A 25234-nucleotide genomic window follows, 5' to 3' on the forward strand; every position below is an offset into this window, starting at 1 on the left:
TTTTTCTACTGTTATCATCAAGGTATATGAGAAGGAAACCTTTTAAAAACTATGGAATAAGACATAGGAATCAGACAATGTGTCCAAACATGTAAAATGTCTTTAAATATTTATTTATTTCATGTTAACATGCTTAAAAATTTGCCCCTCAAGAATATTTACACCAATACACACATTAAAAAAAAAACATAATTTAAGGCACCGCTGTCTGATAAAATTCAAATTATTTCCCCCATTTTTCAAAAACTAAGATTGTGCTTAATCATACAGCGCTTGTAAACATACAGTGAGTTTTTTTTTCTTGTTTGATCTGTGTTAGAACTGGCTCAGACCAAATAAATAACTTAGGAGCATCTGTAAAACCTGATATAACATCATAAACAAATAACAGCAGTTACAACTTTTTGGGTTATGGGAAGCTTAAAATATACAAAAAAAATTTTCCCTGGTAAAATATATTTATTCATAAATAATGCCTGCATATGAATGTTTTAATGGTTATTCTTCAGCACAAATATTGGCTAAACTGGCTAAGAGTGTTTCATTAGCATGATACAAATGTAAAAATGCTAGCATCCAGCCAGCAGAGGGTTTCTATGGAAGCAAATCTGTCTCATCAGTCTTTGAAATATTACCACCTTTGAATGTGTAGCACTACATTTTTTTGTACTGAAGTTATGCATCTGAATTGTGTTGCTTTTGAATTTAAGTCTTCAGATGTCCACCTCTGAATATTTCGCTTCGCAAATTTGCATCTGAATATAATTGCTCTTGAATTGAACTCGTGAATTTTCAAGAACACATTTTCACAGTTATCATTCAAGGTTAATAAATTCAGATTAAAAAATTCAAGCTTAAAAAAATCAAACAATATATTTCGAAGTTGCTCAAATTCGACAAATGAATTTTTATATAATTGCCCTATAAAAATAGCATTGGACATGATAGAATGTGTGAGGAAATTATGCATTTGGTTAATTCATTGGGCATTATCTCTTTATTTTCAAATTGTCTCAAAAATCTGAAAGGCTCACTAAAGACACAATATAACAGACTATTGATATCCTGAAGATGAAAAAATTTTACTGTGGAAATTTTTTTTGTAATGGCCCTGTGGACATAAAATGTGATATGACAGAATGTGGAAACATGAACTGTGGGGATACAGTCATGTGAAAAAGTTAGAACGCCCCATGAAAGCCTTTCTCTTTTTGAACATATTTAAACATATGGACATTTGACTTTCATTTGAACAGCACTGAGAGATGGAGCTTATACAAATAAAACTGAAGAAATTACTTATAAACAAAGGTTGTATGATGTAATTGGCATTGGCAGAGAGGATTTGACAAATTTTTCATGGGTGCAACCCAAATACTCAGCTCTACTGCTCATCCCACAAATGCATGTTCCTTACAAATGTGGCACCATTGAAAAGGGAAATTAACAGGCTTTTCAATGGTATAAGATTTATTGCCAAAAAGCATTGTTACAACAAATAAATAATCTACCAATCACAAATTTCTATATAAATAATTATAATATTAGAAATAACCAGACATTGTGAATATACACAAAGACATTCAGTGTTTAAACAAACACAACTTTATGAATTAAACTCTACACTTTGGGATATTATATTTGTACTACACCTTCTGTAATATCAATTTCAGATTCTTGAGAATCTGACAACTAAAAAATAAAAATGCCATAGGACATATATCCCAAAATTCATGTTTCCACATATTATATATCCACATAATATATTGCGAAGCAAAATATTCAGAGGTGTAAATCTGAAGACTTAAATTCAAAAGCAACAAAATTCAGATGCATAATTTCAGTGCAAAAAAATTCAGTGCTACAAATTCAAAGATGGTAATATTTCTGATGTAATAAGTCGGATGAGACATATTTGCTTCGATAGGTTTCTGCTTATGTGACTAAAATTATAAGCTAGTACACAGCTATCATAGCGCTTTTGTTAACATGGCTAACTGTAACAAATGCTAGAAGATGGTGTTAGCATTACTGCTAACTCTCTCTGCTGCTAACTCCTACCTTTCCTGGCACAGCACTTTTTACTCACCCTTATCATTCTTAGCATTATTATTGCTTAGAGTTATTAGGAAATTGTAATATAATACATTGGGACATTTGGCTTAAAAAGGGCTTAGGAGTCTACTTTGAGTCTTAGCATAAAAAAAACAAATGTTAGTTTTCTGTAAAATATTAAAGTACAGTTAATGCTTGTGCAAAAAAAAAAAAAAACAAACAAACATTTTCTCACACACTAAAGGAATTTATCCAGTTTAATCCAATCCTTTAGAACATCAAACTAGTTAATTTAGTGTCTACCAGCTGTTCTCAAACACTTGCTTGCACATGTTGGAATTTTCCTGATGCAGTGGGAACTCTGAACCTGGAATCAGCTTCTCTCTGCTCCTTCGCCAGGAGAAGGGGGTTCCAGATGCTAGCTTCTCCACTCTGGACACAGACTCTCTGCAAATAAAGAGAAACTTGTACTTAGGATAACAAAAATATGCATAATTTTCCTCTTGGGCAAAATGGTGCTAGGACTATAATTGAGTAAGCTTTTTTTTAACTTGTTATCTACAATAGCCTATAAGCAAGTCATTAGTAGCAAGTAAATTGAAGTGGGGACCAAGTACTGACTTTCAGGGTTGGGTTAAGCCTTGTCTCAAATGCCATGCACTGAGTGATACAGTGTCACTGGTGATTTTTAAGTTTAATTTGCTCTCAAGTCTAGTCTCCCAGACCCAGATTAAGGCTAACATAGAGTAAATCTGAATTTCCAATAGCAGTTCACCACTGAGACTAGGGATGGGCAGTATCCATATTTTTCATACTGTAAAACCATTTGAAAATATTAACACCTATACAGTATTACAGTTTAGTTCAGCACAGCCCAACAGTGCACACGTGTTGAAGAGAAAAACTGGTTTTTGAGAGAGCAAATTTCAGTCACTGGTTTTGGTGGAACAGAAACGTTTGAAAAAATAAGCCAAATAAGAATACACTGTTTAGGCGCATAGTTGGGCAGCTTACAGGCACTAGTCGTTTAGCACACCACAGCAGAATGCAATCTCAGTCCAAGACTAAGCCTACACCATTTCCAGGTCCATGATAGCACTTAATGCAAATATTTATTGTATGGAATGTATAGGTTTCATAATGTATGTTTGAATGAGTATGGTACACTGTGTTCCAGTATGTTTTAGTGTGTTGTACATTGTGTATTTAACTGTGTAAATGAATGTGTGTGCTGTAGTGTATATTTCAGTGCGTGACAGTATATGTTTGAGTGTATGGTGCAATGTGTATTTCATTGTATGTAATACAGTATAGGTTTGAGTGTGTGTGTCACAGTGTGTGTGGTATATAGTGTATGTTTGTGGTGAGTACCTGAAAGGGAATGTGGTTTTGTCCATCTGCATACACACGAGAAAGGGATACTTGGAGAACTGGACGGTGGTGATGAAGTCTAGCACTGCCTCCATATCAAAGCTCACCTCCATTCCAACACTCAGGAAGTCAGCATCCACTGTCACATTACCCACAACCACCAGGGCTCCCCTAGGATCAGACATATCAGACATGTAATACACCACAGTACACAACCAATACAATCTATAGAACCCTTAGAGTTCCACATTGTGATTACTCAACATGCCTAAAACTGATTGGGCATTTCTTCAGAAAGTAAGGAGGTTTTTATAGAGAGTAGACTAGACAAATGATGGGGTGCTGAAAAATGAGCCTGTCTTAGGGCCTGTATATTTAATAATGCATAGAAATAATGAAAGCCATCACCCCCCTTTAGTGTATTACAGTTTGTCAGAATGACTCTGTGGAGTCTATAAGCATTACAGGGTATTGCAGAGTGTTTTGTTTTTAGGCAAACATCATTATCAATGTATAATTGTATAATTGTAACACTGTACTCTGCGCAAGTGCTTTTGTGAGTGTTTGTACTTGTCTGTTGTTGTCTCTGCAATTACTCTATCACAACACTAGGGTTGAATCTCCAGCCTATGTAGTACACGATGTAGAGGTGTAGTAGAATTTGTTTAAAAATCTTTGAAGTGTACTTTTTAGGGAGTAGAGCGCTAATTGTAATAGAGCGTAGTTTACATGTGGTACCAGGAAAGAAACAAATACAAAGTAGACATTCAAATTCTTTCTGTGTTTAACCTTTGTATTCGCCCTGTGGCGTCCAAACTAACATCTGAGCAAATCTCTGGCAGTGAAAGTGCTGCGGTCTGTGTCTCTGTTTGGAGACTCCTTGGTTCAACTTGACCCATTTTCATCCGACCAATCACAATTGTTGAGGTCTGTGTTTACGCAACACACAGTTACATTTCTGCAGGGGTGACGTCAGGTTACACTGTAGGTTTCCGTCTACGTGGGACCTACACTTTGCTTGCAGCATAGATTTAACGTAGAAACCTAAATTGGCCATAAAGGGAAAGTCTATGAATGTCAGGAAATACAGCTCTAAATTCTGCATCTTCTAAGGTGGAAAAGTATGTTTGAGGGAAAATAACGACTGTTGTTTGTACATGGCTGACTTGTCTGTTAAACCTGAAGAAGGTAAGTTTTAATTCACTGTTTGATTTACCACAGAAACTCATTTGTAACTCCAGCTTTAGATTTGTTTAGATTTAGATTTGTAGCACTTTCAATAATGCAGTTAGCCATCTCCCGAGTTTGGAGACATGTCCACGTTAAGTTATCCGAAAATGCAAAGAAAAGTCAATATTACCCACTTATGGAGCAGGAATAGAGCTTCATTTTGGTTCATGGTTTTAAATGTTTGGAGTTTTGTCCTTTGTCTTAAAAACTCCAGATGCCTCTGCCATGAGCGCAGAGAGAGAGTATACCGGACAGAGACCACTTCTTTTTTCATTAATTTACAGACACTGGGGCTTTGTAAACACATTAGACCGGTTTCAAGTACACAAAGAGACTGGAGAGCTAGCAAATTGCGAGAAAACATCTTCTGAATTTTATAAAAAGTGTTTTATGATTTAATTCGTGAACTATGCATTTAATGAAGTACCTATCTATATGTCTGTATTGTATTATATTTAGAGGTCTTATGTAGAATTCTGGCTAATCTCTTACTTGTCTGTTTTCATTGCTTCACTGTTAATGTCCAAAGCAATAAGTTGGTTTGTTGGTGGCATGCTGAGCTTGTGGACCTTAGAGAGTTGCAGTTTATTTCGATCTATACATAGCACTTCCCTCTGCCTGTCTGTCTGTCTGTCCGAGAGCAAGTGCCTTAGTGAATGAGGTAGCACTCATTTCCCTGCATCGTACACCTGTTCCTGCCGATCCAGGGCACTGGCAGTAGCAGGAAAAAAACAACAGACGGCCCTTAGAAATACCATCCACATAACAAAGGATTAACCCCTCACCTCTTATTCACTGTAAATCCAGCCCGTAGTTCCATCTACATCAAACCACATTATACAATTCCAAGTGCTTGCGTCCAACAAAGAGAAACAAGCAAACCTCATGATATTTTCTATCAAAAACCTAAATCTCCTGTCCTCCATTACTGAAGGGCAACCTATATTTATCCAGAAAAAAACAGCTCTCTCACCTGCTGGCCAGTGCATTTGTTTCCTGGCGAACCCTTAGCCAGCTTAGCTAGCTAATATTCCCAGGCTAGTGGCCAGAAGCTAAAGGAGTAACGCAGAGGCTGCTAACAAGATCATAGGAGCACTACTAGCCCCTCCAGAGAATTTATGACTAAATGATAAGCTCCACAGACTTATATCAACAGCTGCCATCAAAAGGGAGGTGAGGATAGAAGCCTGTCAATGTTTGGACTGGTCCCAAAATTAAAGGAGCTCCAAATACTTGGGGCTTAGCTTTGTACCTGTTGTTGACGCTAGTCTTAGACTCTCGGTACCAAAGGCTAAACTCCATTCCTCCGGAGATATCGATGCCCAAGCCACCTTGGAATTCAACAGCAGCCCGAAGACCAGACTGAAGGGGGATCACCTGAAAGAGATTTTCACTTAGCAAAGCTCTGCAATGTAGCAATACCTGTGTCTATCTACATTATGCTAATACAAAAAAATACTAGCAATGATTTCGCAACATAAGAAACATGTATCCAAACTATTCCTTATCTCTTTTCATTTTTTGTAAAATGTATTTATTTTAAAAGCCTTAAGGCCAGTGATTCTTGATTGCTCTGGACCCACCAAGACCCTAAAATGGATAAGCGGTTTCAGACAATGAATGAATGACTGAAAAGCAAATCAAGCAGGATAAAGAGTCAGTACACAAGACAGACAAATGTGATGACAAACAAGCCAAAAATGTCAAAAATGTTGATAACAGAGTATTAAGGACAAACAATGTTTAACAACAAAATAATAAATTGACACATGCACACAGACACACACACATACTGATATCTATACATATATCTTCTACTCTATTCAAGCTAATAATCTATATTTATTATTTCATTTTAGCATTAGCATTTATCTTAGAATTCCCATTAAATTTGGAGGAAAAGAAAAACACATTTTATTAACATTAATCATAAGTCACTATGGGCATGACAATAAAAACTTTCACCCATACCTCAGATGTAGTCACTTGGCTAAGATAAGTTAGACCGACATTGACATGTTTGACATGTGAATTACACTCTGCAACTGTAGAGGGAGCGCAGGAGCAAAAATACCAAATCTTACCTAGTGGTTCTTAAGGCTAATGTAGCTAATGCTTAAATCCTCACACAGACACTTATGTTTCTTACCTGCGAATGGTCAGTAAGCAGGATGAGCCCCTTCACCACATTAATGGGGTCTCCAGACATGGAGAACATTTTGGACATGAGGTCACTGTAACCCTTGAAGAAAGTCACAGGGCGAAGCTGCACATCTAAGAGGAGAGCTGACATCCCTGCGAAGGACTCCAGGTCCTCTTCACCTTCGTCAGGCGTGGCAGCTATTAGAGACTCTAAACCCTGGGCCTCGATGGCAACCTGGGGAGACAAGTACAGTATGTATCAAATGTTCAGGGTATGTGCAGGTATTTGTAAAATACGTAAAAATTTTGAAGACCTTTTTCATACCCCTTTAGAGAAAAAATTAAGACCACTTTCGCAATAGCACCAATATTTCTAATAACTGCACTTCATAATGATTGGCATGAAACTTCATTCATTGTGCAAACTTGTTACCCAAACAATTTTTGTTAAATTTATACTTCCCTATCCCTACAGTACCCTTTCCACTGGCTAATAGCAAGAGGTGAATGTAGGGGAATAAAAGCTCCCATCGGAACAATATATAGTGTCTTTGGTTCAGCTTAGTTCATGCTGCCATTAAAACCTTAAGCTAACTTGCACACAAAAACTTCAAAATGCAATGTGCAAAAATAAAATAAAAACAAAATGGTATCTTCTAAGGGAGGCACGGTGGCACAGTAGGCTCCAGGGTACCGCTCAGGGTGTGTGTGTGTCGCCCTGTGAAGGACTGGCGCCCCCTCCAGGGTATGTTTCTGCCTTGCACCCAATGATTCTGGGTGAGCTCCACTAGAAAATTGGTTACAGACAATGAATGAATGTCTATGGCATTTTGACTTTTTTTAGATAAACACATTTAAGAATTTTAAAGGCTCACTGGACACTTTGAATGCTTCAAGCATCTGTGATAATTATTTACTTTTCTTGAGATTAAAAGTTATATTAGAGCAGACAGTATGCAATTTGACCTCCACATTACAGCAGTGAGTACATGTCCTGTTTGAATTTACAGACAGCAAGAGTAGAACGCAGATCAGAGCTGGCATTTATCCTAATAGCGTATTTATTAGCCTCATAAACACATCCCCCGGGTCTAATCTTATATCACAGCAGCTGGGGTCTTAAAAAAACTGTAATGTGAATTCTTATTAGACCCTGAGGAGCTGATGGGTTGGATTTTATATCTGATGGAATCAGCAGCGAGGTGTAGAGTGTTCCTTTGACACTGTGATTGAGTTTCTTTGGCTCTGATTGGAGCTTAGTGGCCAGAGATCTCACAAATGAGGAGGAGACAGGTCACAGTGTGGACAATTAAAGGATATGTGACTAAATATGGACTCGTTTAGTTAGAGGGTCGAGATTCTTCTTAGATATCTCTCCATACAAAGCTATAAATCTCTGGATGTAACTGCCCAGGGGTGGAGCCAAAAGTAGACTGACTGTCCAATAAGGACTTGGAGAGCCGGTGCTCAGTGAGTTGAGTGATGGAGTAGTACCTGTAGTGAATGCAGGAGGGCGCCATTGCTCTGGCCGTAAATGTTCATATTGCTTCTCCTCATGATCCCGGAGCCAGAATAGAGAATGTCCAAGCTGTATGTGGAAGTCATATCTGTGCCACCTGCAGGACAATGTGTGTATTAACAAAAGTGCAAGGTAATGTAAAGCACTTAAGTGTCCTGAGTGCAGGGGTAACTTACGGGCCATGAAGCCGGAGAAGGCAGAGGACGAGCCCATCTTGGCGAAGCGGTCATAGTTGTGAGTGATTATGTCATTCATGGCTTCTTGTACCAGTTTACTACAAGACACAGAGAGAAGGAAAAAGGCCTAGTCAATCTCACCTCATACAGCTTCTTATTATGTCAATATTATGTCAATAACAGCCCTAAAGACTCACCACTAATGAGGGAACTCTCTGTATATAGCACACCTGTTCATGTAAGACTCACCTGTCCTGAGTAAGTAAGGTACCTGTGCAGACTCACCTGTACTAAGTCAGATTGATTTAATATAGTGTACTGCATGTAGAGCCTGAGTCTGTATAGTGTACTCACTATCAGTAGACTCACCTCGCAGGCATGTTGAACTGCAGGATGTCCTGTATTTTAGAGAGCATGTACTTGTTCATCTCGTGGGGCAGGTGTCCGATTGAGAGCAGCAGGTTTTTTACCTCTATGTACGATGGCTCACTGCTCAGGATCACATCGGCCGCTGCTGCACGAACATTTTTCTCATAAACGCGACGGTTCTGATGATAAACTCGGTTAAGCGCCTGCTTCACCTGCACAAGAAAGAGATGGAGAAATTGTGTTTATTAAAATGCATATTCTGTGTCAAAGGTGATCAGCCAAGAAGTCTGCGCTGTCTGAAGAAGTCTGATGTTTGCTTGTTTTGTATGACACTATTAGTTTGGCACTAATGCTTCCATGTATGCAGAAGACTAGGGTTCTCCCATCTTTTTTAGACTTAAAAAACCGTCAGGGTGGAATTTCACAAACGTCCAGGATTTTGTTTTTCTAGAGCTTACATAGAATTTCGAGAAGCGTTTCGTTCACAAACTAGTCCCGTCCTCCCCTACTCCGATTGGTTTTGCTTGAGTGAGAAGGGGGCGTGATGAAGTAGCCTAAAATCCTCGGATTGGACGGCCTGACTGTAGAGCTACCGAGCTATTGGTCAATAACCTTCTCTGTAAACATTTAATTGGTCAGTCTGCACGTCAGTAGTCTTTGTGTACGTCAGACAAAGCTCATGTACCTACCCTCATCTCGAGCAGCTATGCCGAAACGTAAATGTAAGGATGAATTAAAAAAGAAATTCCCATGTTTTCCCATGTGTAGCAAATAAAGGTGTAAAGGACCTAAAAGCACACATAGGTTCAACTAAACATACAACAGCGAGGGGCAAGAGCCCGCCCCTCCAGGACACTAGTCCTCTTTTTTACTATCTCACATCTGGTCACCCTAACTCCAAGCCCAGGTAACCTCACAACAAGTCCTTGGGGAACACTCCTAACCATATGGGCCTAAATCTGTAACATGATCCTGTAAGTCACTCTGGCTAAATTATTAGCCTAAGTGCTAAAATGAAAAAAGCATATTTCTTTGCTTATGGACTACATTTGAATTATCAGGTAGTGAGATCTATGTATACTGAGTTATTAGCTTGTGTCCTTAATTTGGTTCTGTATGTGAAGTACCAGGATGTTTGTGCTAAACACAAAAGCAGAAATAAGGATGAAAGACAGTGAGATGGTGCTTCCATCTCTCTGATCCAGGGCATATTTCTGGAAGGGGGATTACTTAGTTAGCTGGATAATTTAAGACTGTGTCCCCCTGGCTTTGCATTCCAGTGCAGGTCTCCGTTTACCAGAACTAATCAGCCTTAGGCAAGATTAAGTCAGATATACAGTCCAAATGTGGCTGATTAGAGGAGTTACAAGGCTAATGTTGCTAATATGGAAAGAAAACTATAATTAACATTGTACCATTTAAATAAAATATGGCTGATTTCAGAATGTATATTTTAAAAATGGCCATCCATGCTAGGGGGACCCATCCGATGGAGCTTAAATTGGTTAATTCAGGAACTACGAAACAAAACATACTACTCTTTAGCTCAGTTCATTAGTTGTATTTATGTGTTGTTTAATGAGTTGTGAGTGTGTTTGTGATGTTTAATAAGACTGAAGAATATGGATGTTTTTGTGTTTTTTAGTGAGAGTTGTGAGTGTGTGCTGTTTAGTGAGAGTTACGATTGTGATGTTTAATGAAAGAAGTGAATGTATTTGTGTGGTTTAATGAGATATGTGAATGTTTTTATGTTGTGAGAGCTGTATATTTATTCGAACCTCATGAGTGATGAGATGAGGCTCATATCTCTGCAGAGCTGTAATGGCAATGGTGCTGAAGGCTCCTGTTTCTGACTCAGTGTATCGCGTCAGTAAAGGAATCGCTTCAGGAAGGAGGGAGTTCTTTAGGGCCAGAAGATACATCTGAACCTCAGCCTCATCCTTAGTGCTGTTCGGACCCGACAAGAGCTGCTGCTTCACCTTCTTTACTGTCTGCACACACACACACACACACACACACACACACACAGTCAGAACATTGGCCTTTGTTTATATTACATCCAGTTTATTGAGGTATGTCTCATTTGATTGAATTTATTCTTGCCTGATTTAGTTTGTTATCATGATTCATATGATTCCTTTGTGTCGGGTTAATTGCAGTCTGCAACACATTTAATTTAAATATTCACTTAAAATATATTATATTATATTATGTTATATTATATTATATTATATTATATTATATTATCCGTCCATCCATCCATTATCTGTAACCGCTTATCCAATTTAGGGTCGCGGGGGGTCCAGAGCCTACCTGGAATCATCGGGCGCAAGGCAGGAATACACCCTGGAGGGGACTATATTATATTATATTATATTATATTATATTATATTTAGAGATTTGGTTTATTTTGTTTCAGGTTTATTCGAACTAATTAATCAGATTAATTTCAGCCTGATTCACTAAAGATTGGATTTGTTTCAGACTGAATCAATACGTTCTGAATCTGTTCACATTTGGGTTAGTTGTTCTGGGCATACAATTTAATTCTGATTGAACTCATATTAATTTCAATTTTGACTATAATCCTGACCCATTAATGTGAAGGAATCAGTTAATTGCAAACTGTAGGAAGACATCTCTGAATCATATGAATCTGAATCTCATCAGAATGAGAGTTTGTGTGTGTGCGTTTGTGTGTGTGTTAGGGAGAGAGAGAGAGAGAGAGAGAGAGAGAGAGAGAGAGAGAGAGAGAGAGAGAGAGAGAGAGACTCACTAGTAGATCACATCCTCCCTTCTGACAGAGCTTTTGCACCAAAGCTCCCATGATGATCACAACTGACTCTTTAATTTCCATGCTGCCAATCTCGCCCTTAGAGATGTCCTACAAAAATAAACACATCATTTAAATTTCAGAATCCTATGCTACATGAAACACTTAACACTTGTGATTAATAATGTTAATTAATAATCAATGTTTCTTCTGAAATTAAGAGTTTTAATCATGTTGTTGCAGTAACAAAATCTTGTTAGGATTTTAAGGCATTCAGAAACATAAACATGAGTGAGTTCAGAGGTTGATCTTGAAAGAGTTCCCAAATGGGATGGAGCTCCATCATTCCAGAGAACATAGATGGAATACTCCACAGCCCAGTACCGCAGGGCTTTATATCCCCTCTAGCCCACATTTGGCATTGGGCATGGCAACCTTCGGCTCATGGGCAGCTGCTCCTCATACTTATATGTATGTATTAACCAGTAAGATCTGGAGCTCTTTGTTGGGTTTTGTGATTGTGTTTATATTTTTGTTTTTGTTTACCAGCAGGGCCTGGAGCATTGACTCTGTTGGGTGGGAAGCAAAGCCACAGGCATAGAGGAATCGCTCCTGGAGCGTCATTCCCTCAGCCTTACTGAAGTCCAGGAACTCCAAGATGGCTGAGAGGGATGAGGACGTCTGAGCGGAGGTCACTGCATCCACCAGCTGAGGGCTATACACACAAAAAAAAACAACCCACAAAATAAGTAATTTTCTCTATTATGTATTTGTGATTGTACTGACACCTGGAGACCTGGATATACTCAGAGTGTCTGCACTAAACCTATTTTAAACAACACCTCATGGTATATACTGAGTTCTGTAGTTTGTCAATACGATGAAAGAGACTTTTCTCTAAAGTGTTTCTGACCTAACAACAATAGCTATGAAAGAGCACAGTTGTGGGCTGGGCTTGGGTCAATTTATCACTTTTTAAGGCCATGAAGTAAATATAATAAATATAATATGGAAGAAAATAGAAAAATAACATGGTTTATGAGGACAGTAGAGAATAAACAGTAAAATTATTGGAACATGGAAAGGTAAAATGGAATAATAATGATAATGAAAGTATGAGTTAAAGACTCTTACAGAGCTGTTTTGCTGCAGTTTTTTAGTGTTTTCAGGATCTCTGCCTTGTTGGCCAAGCGTAGGCTCTGGATTAGTGTCAGAAAACTGCGAGGAGCGGTGGCTTTGGACAAAGAGTTTGGCTCCAACTGACCACGGACAGATTTCCATGTGTCCATCAGCTGTAAACACACATCCAGAATTAAAGAAATCTATTAATTTAAATTTGCCTAGTTTTCTGTTTAATTAATGAAACTACACAGCTAATGTAGCTACATCTTAGGATCAAATAATGGCCAATAAGCATAACATGCTAACTACAAATCTCTTCTGAACTAAAAGCAGTAGTAGCTACCATCTTGGCTGAAATTGGCTGAAATTTGGCCAGAACATAGCATGGACTGGTATCGTATCAGCCCAAAAAATAAAAAAAATTGGTGCATCCCTAAAGAAAATGTAGGTAAATTAGATATGCCAAAACCATTTTAAACACAAACTAACTGCCAAGGCCATGCAGCTACTCAGTATACACATTGTCTAAAAATACACCTTCAATTTAGCCTTTAATTGAATAATATTCTTTTTGTAAAGCAACATGAATAACATTTTTATATATTTAAATAACATGTATTATTATTGACTGTAACTTAAGACTTACACTAGGACATGCTTTACAGTGGCTCTTGCTCTTCTCTATGATGACACCGACTGAGAGAAGTTTGGGGTCCAGGCTCTTAACCACGTTTCCAACATCTTTACCTGCGATTTCAGATGGACCCGAGTCCAGCTTCAGCAGAGACAGAGACTGTCTGAGAGACAGAAGGATACAGGTTGACGTTTTAATATTAACATTAGCCTCTGTATCTCTCCCATATTTAAATCAAATTTTAAATCTGGAAACAGTTGAGGATTGTATTGTCTAATTCTGATTAGGCACAGCTGTAATATGGACAGTGTTAAATCTGTCTTAAGGAGTACTGTGTTACAGAAATATGTTTCAGAGGAATACTACTCTATCCATGGTTACAACCCAGCCTTTCCATGACGGTGATGTAACTGTGGAAATGGCTGTGAGCATCTGGGGCAAATTTGGTACCTTTCACCAGAACTGCACAAACCTTCTATTTTGGCATGACATGTAGGAGGAGGCAGATACCAATTAGAATGCAACTGGCAGAATTCTGACAAATTAACATGCTTAAATTATTAGACTTTCCGTCAACTTGTGGCCAGAGCAACTGTGCTTGAGTCTATCATGGAAATAACTGTACCATAAAAGTACAAAACCCAGCCATTTCCATGTTTACACTCCACTTGTTTCCATGGTAACATCCCAGGTAATGTCCTTAGCAATGCTAGGCTTATTTCAAAGGGTACAACACACCCACTTTGTCTGTTACATTAAACCATTTTCTTTGTTCACACTACACTTCAGCAACATTCAGCAAGTTAAGCTACGTCGATTTTCATATGGTAATATGATCTATCTATCTATCTATCTATCTATCTATCTATCTATCTATCTATCTATCTATCTATCTATCTATCTATCTCACCTGGACTGTATGTTCACAGCAGTGGTGTGCCTAGCGTTCATTGACAGTGTGTGTGATTCCTCTGCAACAGCGGATTTGATGAAGCCATCTTGAAGAGTGATGACCGTCACAGAGGAGGATTTCCCACTCACTCCCAAGACCTTACAATAATAATTGTGAAAATAATAATGATTAGAATAAGCCAAAAACCATCATATTTATTTACAACATACTTTCACGTGGTGTGACTGAACCACACCTGGCTGTGGGTGGTGAAGCCTGGCTCCTGGGATTTGCAGCTGTCCACGTGTTTGGTGCGAATCACCATGTCCTTAGTGACTTTATACTCAACCAAACACTTCCCTGAGGCATCGGCCTATAATATATAATAAATACAGCATTCATTATCAATGATATAAGTATTATTATATTTATTATTGTATAAATTAATTTCAGTCAGTATTTATAGCAAATACCAATTTACAAAGCAACATAAATATCTGCTTAATTGTGGTCCAAAAAAAGGCTTATTTTCCATTTAGATATGATTTTATTATTAATTATTCAGGAGCCATTGCTAATTATTCAGTATTTATTCAGCATTATTCAGTAACCACTTTAAAACATTCAGTAATTGCTTTTAATTAAAATTATTTAGTGTAGACTTGTTATCTACTACGAACAGTTTTATATTATTCAGTTAACAGTATCAGTATCTACAACATAGAATTCCATACTAAACATAAATCATTCAAAATATGATAATAATAAGTACGTTTGAACTTTTAATTCACAGATAATGAATTACCTAAGAATTATTAAAGTTATGAAAATTATCCAATTATTAAAATGATTTAGTAACAGCTATCAGTCACCTCCAAAATCTTTCCAGATTTAAGCTGCATCATTAACATACTGGCCATGCCCCTCTTCAGATTCTTGATGGTCATAGGCTCTGCCTTGTGGGTATAGAGGCTCCTCACCTGGGAGATGGGAACAGGTCGCCATGATGACCCCACACTACACAGTTAGCAACAGTGTCTCATCAATAGATACTGGAAGACTGATGTTTATAGATATGTGATATGTTTGTTTGTCTCTTTGTGTTTACCTTGCCCATTCTCCAGAGCAGCACAAAGGGCCTCTGCAGAGCATCAAACTTCACTCTACCCAGAATGCTCTCTGCCGTTGAGCCATGGAAGATGTTGTTCTTCTGTGAACGCTGGGCCACATTTTGGATCTGGACATTGGAGATCTGACAGAGACAGGGTGAAAGAGAGAGAGATAGACAGCAATAGATACAGTTTTTGAATTTACTTAATTTTACATCAAATGGCTGAATGAAATTAAATAATCTTCATCCAGATATGATTTGTGTAACATGTACCCCTTCTCAAATTTTATCTCTGGATGTAGATGATTTAAAGGAACATTACATGATATTCTTACATTAAAGTAACAGCTTCAAAGTCATTGTGATGCTCCACTGAGCTGTTATAGAGAGAATAAAGCCTCTGTCGTTGCTGTCAGGGGTAAATCTTACCTCAAATCTTACCTAATGTTTCTTTAATTGGTCCATTTAATTAAGCCCATTGATGAAACTAAATAAGTTATTTCACAGAGTAATTTTTTTTAGTGTAGGCTTGTGTGCATTATATTTTTGCTCAGGCTTGCCTTGTAGCCAAATGTACAGTGGGTTTTGACACCCCTTTAGCCGATTGTTGGCGTTCAACATGGTAGTGACCTTAGACATAGATGTGGTTGTTTTGTGATGTGTATGTCCTGACCTGGACTTGGAGCAGCTGGTCATCCTGGTTCTCCGGATTCCTCCAGATCAGACTGATGTCCACTTGGCTGGTGAAACGAAACCCTACAGTTCCTCTGGATGCTCCTTTGAGTCGGTTAAGCCCAACCTCTGCTTCATAGTGGAACCTGTACATTCGTCCATCATCCAGTCTCGGCCCTAGACTCACACCTGTAACAACACACACACCCACACACACATGCACACACACCCCATGCTGAGGCTGCACACGCTATACACTCAGTAGGAGATGCTGGGTGATGTTTACTCAAGATGGTTTAGGTTTAGGGAGGGAGGGAAAGAAATGAGGCAATAGCAGGAGAGAGGGAGAGAGAAAGAGAGAGAAAGAGAGAGACAGAGAGAGAGAGAGAGAGAGAGAGCATTCAAACCCTTTTTTAAAAAGAACCTGTTTTATTTAATGTAATATTGGAACACTTCTTTGCTTCCGGGTAATAATATCAACTTTGAGCTAATGTAATTTTTTACCATGAAAATAAACCGTATTATTCTGAAATGTAAAAATTAGAGCAAACTTTTTTAATGTCTATTTCTGACTCATTTGCAATAAATCAGTAACAATTACTCACAGACTCTGTGAAGAGTTTGAGGCTAGCTTGGGTAAATAGCTGTTGTTTTAGTGATTAAGCATTTAAGCATGCTAATCAGCAATGTAATGTGCTCATATCTGCAGCAGTGGGTGGGTACTAGATAATGGGCCCTTGATGCACTTAAACACTGATTGCTGTTTTCATCTTTGAGTTCTAAAGGGCCCATGTTGTGGAAAACCTACATTTTTCTTCTTTATTTTTTATTATAATTAGTGTGTGGTATACTGCCTCTGCACAGGTCAGTGCTATGATTTTAAGCAGGTTTGACTGTGATTATTGAAGGACACGATAAACACATCCATAAAGTCATTTTAGCCATTTTAAAGATAATCCCACTCCATTTTTTATTACTGAAATAATCTGTAAATATATTTAGCTATGGATATTTTTATTCTCTCTTTCTCTCTCTCTCTCTCTCTCTCTCTCTCTCTCTCTCTTTGTCTCTCTCTCTCTGTCTCTCTCTCTCTCTCTCTCTCTCTCTCTCTTTCTCTCTCTCTCTCTCTCTCTCTCTCTCTCTCTCTCTCTCTCTCTCTCTCTCTGTGTGTGTATCTCTCTATTACTATCAGTACAGTCCAACCTTGTCAATACTGACGTGGCATTCTACAATTTCATCACATCCACAAATCACTATTTTTCAATTCATATCACATTTCTGCCTTTATTTATATAATGTAAAGATTACTTTTTCTATATTATAATATATAATTATCATGGGTAATAGTATTTCCAAAACTTTAACTGTAAATAACAGAGTGGAAATCATTGGAACAAGTCATAGGTCCAAGCCACTTTGGAGCATTTTTATTGGTCCATTTCGGATACAGTGTAAAGATTGGATGACACTTCCAAACTATGTCATAAAATGAAAAATTTTATGAAAAATTGAGATACTTGATTTTATTTTTAAGTTGTCAGCCAAATAAGCCATAGGTGCTCTTTAATTTAATTTGCTGGGCACTTACTATTTACAGACTTTAAATGGGAATCAATTAAAATGAATGAATGAGGGAGAATGAATGAAATCACTGCTCTGAATGAATCGAGCATGGTCAGCTAGCACTAACAATAGAAACAATAATAACATCATAAAAATTTTCCTTAAAAAAGTTTTGCATTTACATCTACAGCTAATTTCGGTTGTATTTAATTTAACAAAAGCATTTTTAGAAAAACTAAAACATAACCAGAAATCAGTCACATACCTTCAGAGGAGACATTTAAAAATGCAGCGGAACAGAGGAAGAAGGCCAGCAGCCTCTGCATTGTGCGCTTTCAGAGTCAGAAGAGAGGCTAACGCCGGGAACAGAGAGAAAAAGAAAGATAGAAGGAGAGAGAGAGGGGGAGAAACAGAGCAGGGGGCAGGCGTTTGTAGCTTGATGTTTATCTAAACCGAGGGCAGACTCCAAACTCCACGCTCCAGTTCTAAGTACGTGCTACAGTAATCATTAACTAAAAACCCAAAGGGAGCATTTGGATGTGCTGGTCTTCACCATGGCCATGATATAAAGCATTTATACAGCCTTCATAAGGCCCATCAATCAGCATTTGATCAAATCCCTCTTCCCCGAGTCTCTGATTAAAGAGGTCTTAGCTATAGCTGTTAGCACTTCCCAAATCCTTTTCAAATTGAAAATAAACAAACAACATCGTACAGATTGGCCTTGACACTGCAGGCCTTGAAGAAGACTACCATCAATTTTTGGAGAATTCTGATGTGATTATAAGTTTAAAACATTAACAGTCCTTTAGAGTGGACTGATGTGAACTGTATAAAGTGTTGGAAAATGGAAATAGACATCTGCCTTGGAATATGGCTTTGTAAAATTATTTACATGAGAATAGCTATTAGTATGATTTATTATCTAAAGTTATCTAAAAATCCATTGATGACAGAGAGCTACCAGGAAAACAGCTCCAGAATGCAAAAAGACCAGCTGAAAAAAGACTTGTTCCGTTAACTTCCATCCAGTACTGAGATAACTACATCACAGAGATATGAGCTATTGTTCCAAAGGTAACCATTTCTAAACTTTCTCGGAATTGTTAGTAGATTAGCATCTGGAAAAAATAAACCATAAATAACGTGTTATAATACTGTTATAAAAATCAGGTTTGAAATTTATACATGGTTACAGATGTAATTCTGATATAATTTTACGTCCCTAGCCCCCTCCAGTTTGCATTCCTGCCTTGTACCCAGCGATTCCTGGTAGACCCACTGCAACTCTGAACTGGATAGGCGGTTATGGTTACAGACAATGAATGAATGAATAAATGAAGTAATGTGCATCCTTAGTATAAATAATACAGATACAGAGGCAAAGACTATATATTTCGTTGTTTTATGAATGAATCTCTGTACACAGCAGCAGGAAAAGAAAGACATTTAGCAGAAGTGTTTGTCCCCCTAAGTACAGTTTACCCATGAATCATTGTCTGAAGGTGCCAGGTTGGCACCTGAATATTTTATGACCATTATAATGTCATCAGGTTGGGTCCTGTTGACCTTTAATCCCATAATGCTCTCGCACAATTAATCAATGAACTGATTCCTGTGCAAGTGAAAAGGATAGAGTTACATCACTCAGAGACGTGGGAATCCATGAGTCACTTAAGTCTAATTCATAAGCCAAAACACACTGATCAGGTTTATATGCATCTTGTAACACAAAAAGATTCATACAGGTTTTCAGGACAGTGTTACACATGTTCATGGAGGTTTTAAGATTCTAACATGAACACCGTTAAAATTGTTGTGGCCATTTTAAAACCTGAATCTAAATTATTTTGTTCATTTTTAAGGATGCTAACTAAAGTTACATTTTCACACATGAAAGTCTGGACCAGAGCCATGTACAGAAGAAAGTCGTGTCAATGAGTTTTTGTTCAATTTTGTGAGTGGAGAAGGTGAAATGAGGATTTATATTCTAATACAAACTAGGCTAAATGTCCACAATCATAAGGAACATAACTGTTTTTGTGATCATGTAGAATAGGAAGTAGTGTGTATCTGAGATTATTAAACAGGGTAACACTTTAAATTACAGCCCGCTAATTACTGGGTAAGTACAGGAAGTACTGAGTAATTAATGTGCATGATACTAAAAATATGTGGTCATTACTGGGTAACGTACAAACATTTTACAAATAAGGTACATAACTATCCATTGTACTTCTAAGCATAATTAAAGATTACAAAAATGAATTAAAAGTATTTTTTTTTTTGGCTACTATTCTGAATTCACTGTGTTTCTGAATGTAATTATAGATCCTTTAAAATTATTTGCAGTGCACATACAGAGAAGGGCATGGACAGTTACTTTCATTACAGGCACTAGCAGAGTTTCAGCTATGTACATATAATACCCCAATACATATAGGCTAAACAGGGTAAAATATCTCAGAAGTATGTGTTGATGATTATTGTGGTAAATCACATGTCCTGAACCTAATGAGTACAAAGCACCATGAAACTCTGTTAGTGCCAGTAATAAAAGTAGCTGACCATGTCCTTCTCTGTAGGTGCACTGTAAATAATTTTAAAGGATCTATAAGTACATTCACAACTACAGTCAATTCAAAATAGAAGCTGCATTCCTTATTTATAAAGAATGACAGTAATAGTAACTTGCATAAACTGTCATACTTTTAATTCAATTTTGTAATCTATAATTATGCTGAGACGTACAATGGATTCGGAGCATAGTTACGTGCCTTATGTGTAAAATGTTTGTAAGTTACCTAGTAATAACCACATATTTCTAGTATCATACACTTTACTCAGTACTTATTTTATCTTATGGCTTACGTACTCCATACATACCCAGTAATTAGTGGGCTCTAATTTAAAGTGTTTTCCAGCAAACCAAGCCTTCCAGTGGTTTGCTGTTTGTGTGAAACATTCAAATATAGTGTTTAACACGATTACTTCACATATTTGTTTTTGTATTATTAAGTAGGTTGCATCTACTAAATTCAACCAACAATTATTCCTCCTCGTTGGTGGGGAAACTGTACATACAATCTCCTTTCTTCAAGTGATTATAGCATCCCCACGCAGCACTGCAAACCATATTGATATAAGGACAGGTCTCAGACAAACCGTTTACATGGTATACATGTCTGGGTTTTGTAGAGATTTATTGTGGCAAGTTGTAGTAAATACATTTTGATCCCGACCAAGACCACCTCCTTTGTCTGTGGCACGTTCCACACCTGCTGTTTTGGTTCAGACCAAGCCCTCTAACTCAGCAGTAAACAATATAGAAAATGCACAAATTTTATTTCACTGATCATAACCACTATTCCTATGACAAAAGGAGAAATCTGCTAAAGCTATTAATTATTTCACTACTCTCTACATTTGAATACAGTTCTTCAGAGGAAATGAGATTACTGACCAAATCCACAGTGAGAGCAGATATACAGTCTTGGGTGAAATTTTACAGAAGTCCTTACCTTATGAATGTAAATCTAGTCCATACACAGTAATAAATGAAAAAGGAGTAAATGTTTAATAAAGTTTCCAGTCCACAGAAGTAATGGTAAATAATTTTCCAAACTCATATAGCAACATGCTTACTTAGAGCTCTGTTTTCAGAAAGGAGTTTTTTTTTTTAAACACTACTTGAATGTGTGGAGCAAACAATCTTTCTGTATTTATATGGAATATATGTGGGCGGGGTCATAAGTTCTGAAAGTTGTGATAAATATGTTTTAGGTTGTTTGATTGAATGAAACTGATTCCAAAAATAATTCAATAATTATTCAGATTTATTCAAAAACATTCCTAGTTTTGGTAACTACAATAAATGTTATATTGTTTTAGTGGAATACACAGGAAGTGACGTACAGCCCCTGAGTTTAAGGACTTAAACTGTTGACACCAGCAAATCAAAGGTCACCATTATCACAACACAATCCCTTACATCCCCACAGTTTCTAGGAGTCTGTCACTTCACCTGGAGTTTTCCTTTGTTCTGTGTCTGATGAATATGAGACAGAAAGAAAGAGAGAAAATGAGAGAAATTGAAAGAGAGAGAGAGGGGAAGACTCTAGAGTGATTGCTGCGGAGCGAGTGACTTGTGTTATTGAGCCTCCACGAGGTGGCAGTATTTGTAGGTTTTTTCCTGTAAACTGAAGCAATAAAGTTATTCCTTTGTACAGCTATTGAATTATTACAATATTATTGTATTGTAATTATTATTATAATAAATAATATAATTTGCAGTTGCTGTTAAATTACATTTAAATACTTTAATACAGTGAATTGCTATGGTGAATAACCCTGTGTATTTAGAGTCAAGTGCTGGTAATAAACGTTCTTATCAATGAAGGTTAAAGAGTATGTTGCTGTTTTATGTTTGTGTGTGTGTACGTGTACTCAGGTGTGTGAGTTCCCACCCACCTGCTATAAATCCTACTGTATCAGCTGCGTCACTATGTCAGAATGTCCAGGATTGTGTTGTGTGTGTTGATCCTCCTCGTTGCAGGTAATTGTTATTGTTTCACAAATTTTAATTAAGTTTATATTAAAACTATTGCAAAAAGCTTAAATTATATAATAATACACTCAACCTGTCTTCAGGGTCTGAGGGGTCGGGACTTTCTGGGAGGAAGGTGAGTATCTGAGGCTGTTTTTTGTTTCATGTGCAGTGTTAAATAGCTTCAAATCTGTAATGTAACAGGAGGCAAATACCATCTTGAATATAGCAGAACTTAATGGAAAACGTCATTTTTTTTCTAGCCACTTTGGAACATTTCTATTGGTCAGTTCATTGTGAATTTTTACACTTCATTTTTCAAATGGAAAACAACCAAAACGGAGATACAAGGTTTTGCTTGGATATTAACAACAAGCTTGACTGTATTCAAATGATATAACAAGCATTAAAGTTGCAATCAGTCATTTTGATCACAGAAACTCAATATTACAAACAATATTTATGAAAGTGAAAATGTATTTTTATTTCATTCAGCATTTGTTACACTTTTTTAACAAACTGCTTCATCTTACTTAAAAAAAACAACAACAACAAATAAAGTGTGTCACCCACCATGTGACAGCCATTTTAAAAGTTTGTTTAGAGCAGAATCCCTAACACATCCAGGACTATAGGTGTCAGTATAATGACTAGTATGCATCGTGAAAAAAAATCAGTGGAGAAAATGATTGATTGGAACATTACTCTAAAAAACCTAAAAAGCAGAAGGAGGACGTTTCGTTCCATTCAACACTGTCCACTGTCCCCCACCGTTTTGTCCTCTTTCTGTAAGGGGCTTTTAGAGGAGGACATCTGGTTCCATTCACCTCCACTGTCCGCTGCCCCCCACCATTTATTGTCCCCAATTTCAGTGAGGGGCTTTTACAGGAGGACGTCAGGTTCCACTCACCTCCACTGTCAACAACACGGATTGACTTGTCAGCTTCTCTAGAATGAAATATTTCAGATCTCTCTCTCTCTCTGTTTGTGTGTTGTACAGGCCTCATGTAGTGGCATGGCTGAGATTTTGGCATGTCCCCTGAACATGGCTCCTGTGTGTGGTTCAGACGGAAACACATATGCTAATGAATGTGCATTGTGTGTGCAAAGCCTGTGAGTTAAATTGCTTTGTTATCCCTGAGTGTATCACTTTGTACTCCATAGCAGGGTCCCCCACAATAGGGTGGCCATGTTTAGAACATGTTTGGGACAGAATCTCTGATACATCCAGACCATTAGGAGACAACATAATGGCTGTTTCATAATGTGAAGGAGCCAGATTATTTATAGCGTCACTGACATTAGCCTCAAGCTGCAGTTATGCTAGTGCCCATATAAGGAAATCCTAGTCTTATCAAACTTTTCTAAGAGAAAATATACTTCCAAAGCCATTCACAGTTGCAGCCTGTGGAAAAAACTATGTGTTACTTGAAATAAAATCTATATTTGCATTTGCCTGTAATAGTGGTAATTAGGAAAATGCTATTATTTTTTCTCAGAATAAAACAGCAAAGGCCTCTTAATAGGACTCTTTTTCTCTGCTCTTTTGTAGGAAAATCAAAATGGAAATACTAGTCATGAAGGACAGCAGCTGCTGATTCTCTTCCTGTGCTTCCTGAGTACAATAAAGATTAAATAAAACAAAAGCATTTAAATTACAACACATTCTCAACAGTTCATTCACTTTTTCCACATCTCTCATTCTTACACCATAAGCGTAGAGGTCAATGCTTATGTTGCAGCTTTAAGAAATGCTAGGTAGCATTTGTACCTTAAAATTTAAGCTTCAAAATCATTTTGATGCTCTATTGTGCCGTAATGGGAAGAAAGATCTTCTGCAGTTTCTAATCTAGGCTCAGCAGTGCAGAAACTGCACTATGTAACTTTTGCAACTGCAGGGGAAGCCCAGTAGCAAAAAATACCAAATCTTGTGTTGCTTTAAGACCAGACTCCTATCTTCTGAATCCATCCATCCATCCATCCATTATCTGTAACCGCTTATCCAATTTAGGGTTGCGGGGGGTCCAGAGCCTACCTGGAATCATTGGGCGCAAGGCGGGAATACACCCTGGAGGGGACGCCAGTCCTTCACAGGGCAACACAGACACACACACATTCACTCACACCTACGGACACTTTCGAGTCACCAATCCACCTGCAACGTGTGTTTTTGGACTGTGGGAGGAAACCGGAGCACCCGGAGGAAACCCACGCGGACACGGGGAGAACACACCAACTCCTCACAGACAGTCACCCGGAGCGGGAATCGAACCCACAACCTCCAGGCCCCTGGAGCTGTGTGACTGCGACACTACCTGCTGCGCCACCGTGCCGCCCCCTATCTTCTGAATGAATATTTTAAATGAAAGGCCACAGGAAAGTTTCAAAAAACTTTTTTTTTAATCAAATTTAAAAAAAAAAACTAGAGCTTAGTACTGTTAATATCTAGTGATGGAAGATGAGGGCAGGCTTTTCAATTCTCTCTCCTTATCAGGATCTGTACTCTGTAAACAGAGACCATGGCCATTTCTCAGTGTGTGTCCTTACATTCTTGTGTTCTGACTGTCGTCGTCTTCTGTTGCCAAAGTTATCTTCCAATACTCAAGAACACAAACACCAAGAATGATTAAGGTACCCGAAAAATTTTTCTCATTCCCCCTAAAATAACGAGGATGCATCTGCATCACAAATCTGCTCATGCAAGTTCACTGCTCTTGAACACTTCTCTGGAGAACACAATTCTAACCTATATCCTCCTCCTTTATGAAGCCCCTGCTCATTATTTTGCCCTGTGCAGGCACTGTGAGAAAAAACCCAGGAGTGATTTCCTGAAGTCGCAGTGAGTAACAACAACAGAACACAGGGTCGGATGTGAGGGTTTTTTCCTCCAGAGTCCAGAAGTGAAAAGAACAGACTGTAATCAAACAGGAAAAGGACGCTGAAAAACGACACATACCAGGGAGGTTCTGTTTTTTAGAGAGGTCTAGGGAGTCTAACCTACACCTCTTCCACTGAATGCTGGGTAAATATTCTCCAGAATACAATACCTGTCTTTCTTT

The 25234-nt window shown here is 37.8% G+C and overlaps 2 protein-coding genes across 2 annotated transcripts; one reads left to right on the top strand and one right to left on the bottom strand.

Moving 5' to 3' along the window:
• Positions 1-104: 104 nt before the first annotated feature.
• mttp (microsomal triglyceride transfer protein) lies at positions 105-18033 on the bottom strand. The gene is made up of 18 exons (XM_066659703.1): positions 17895-18033; positions 16068-16255; positions 15392-15535; positions 15156-15263; positions 14540-14656; positions 14302-14441; positions 13404-13554; positions 12770-12927; positions 12182-12350; positions 11639-11746; positions 10641-10853; positions 8863-9074; positions 8494-8591; positions 8293-8414; positions 6806-7033; positions 5909-6033; positions 3427-3597; positions 105-2502 (listed from the first exon to the last, which is right to left on the bottom strand). Exons 1-18 carry the CDS (start codon positions 17953-17955, stop codon positions 2355-2357), a joined length of 2661 nt encoding a protein of 886 aa, XP_066515800.1. The 5' UTR covers positions 17956-18033; the 3' UTR covers positions 105-2354.
• spink4 (serine peptidase inhibitor, Kazal type 4) lies at positions 12374-23823 on the top strand. Its single transcript, XM_066659704.1, has 5 exons — positions 12374-12384; positions 22080-22184; positions 22280-22311; positions 23176-23288; positions 23728-23823. Exons 2-5 carry the CDS (start codon positions 22142-22144, stop codon positions 23771-23773), a joined length of 234 nt encoding a protein of 77 aa, XP_066515801.1. The 5' UTR covers positions 12374-12384; positions 22080-22141; the 3' UTR covers positions 23774-23823.
• The last annotated feature ends 1411 nt before the right edge of the window (positions 23824-25234 follow it).

The sequence above is a fragment of the Hoplias malabaricus genome, chromosome 2, assembly GCF_029633855.1.
Source record: "Hoplias malabaricus isolate fHopMal1 chromosome 2, fHopMal1.hap1, whole genome shotgun sequence".
Taxonomy (NCBI): domain Eukaryota; kingdom Metazoa; phylum Chordata; class Actinopteri; order Characiformes; family Erythrinidae; genus Hoplias; species Hoplias malabaricus.

Excerpts from the sequence above, each read along its gene's own strand:
- mttp (XM_066659703.1), bottom strand. The coding sequence starts at position 17,955 with ATGCAGAGGCTGCTGGCCTTCTTCCTCTGTTCCGCTGCATTTTTAAAT. Across the intron at positions 7,034-8,292 it reads CCCTCCTGCATTCACTACAG|GTTGCCATCGAGGCCCAGGG; the intron begins GTACTACTCCAT and ends TTGTCTCCCCAG. Across the intron at positions 3,598-5,908 it reads AAGACTAGCGTCAACAACAG|GGGAGCCCTGGTGGTTGTGG; the intron begins GTACAAAGCTAA and ends GTCTGATCCTAG.
- spink4 (XM_066659704.1), top strand. The coding sequence starts at position 22,142 with ATGTCCAGGATTGTGTTGTGTGTGTTGATCCTCCTCGTTGCAG. Across the intron at positions 22,185-22,279 it reads GTTGATCCTCCTCGTTGCAG|GGTCTGAGGGGTCGGGACTT; the intron begins GTAATTGTTATT and ends ACCTGTCTTCAG. Across the intron at positions 22,312-23,175 it reads CGGGACTTTCTGGGAGGAAG|GCCTCATGTAGTGGCATGGC; the intron begins GTGAGTATCTGA and ends TGTGTTGTACAG.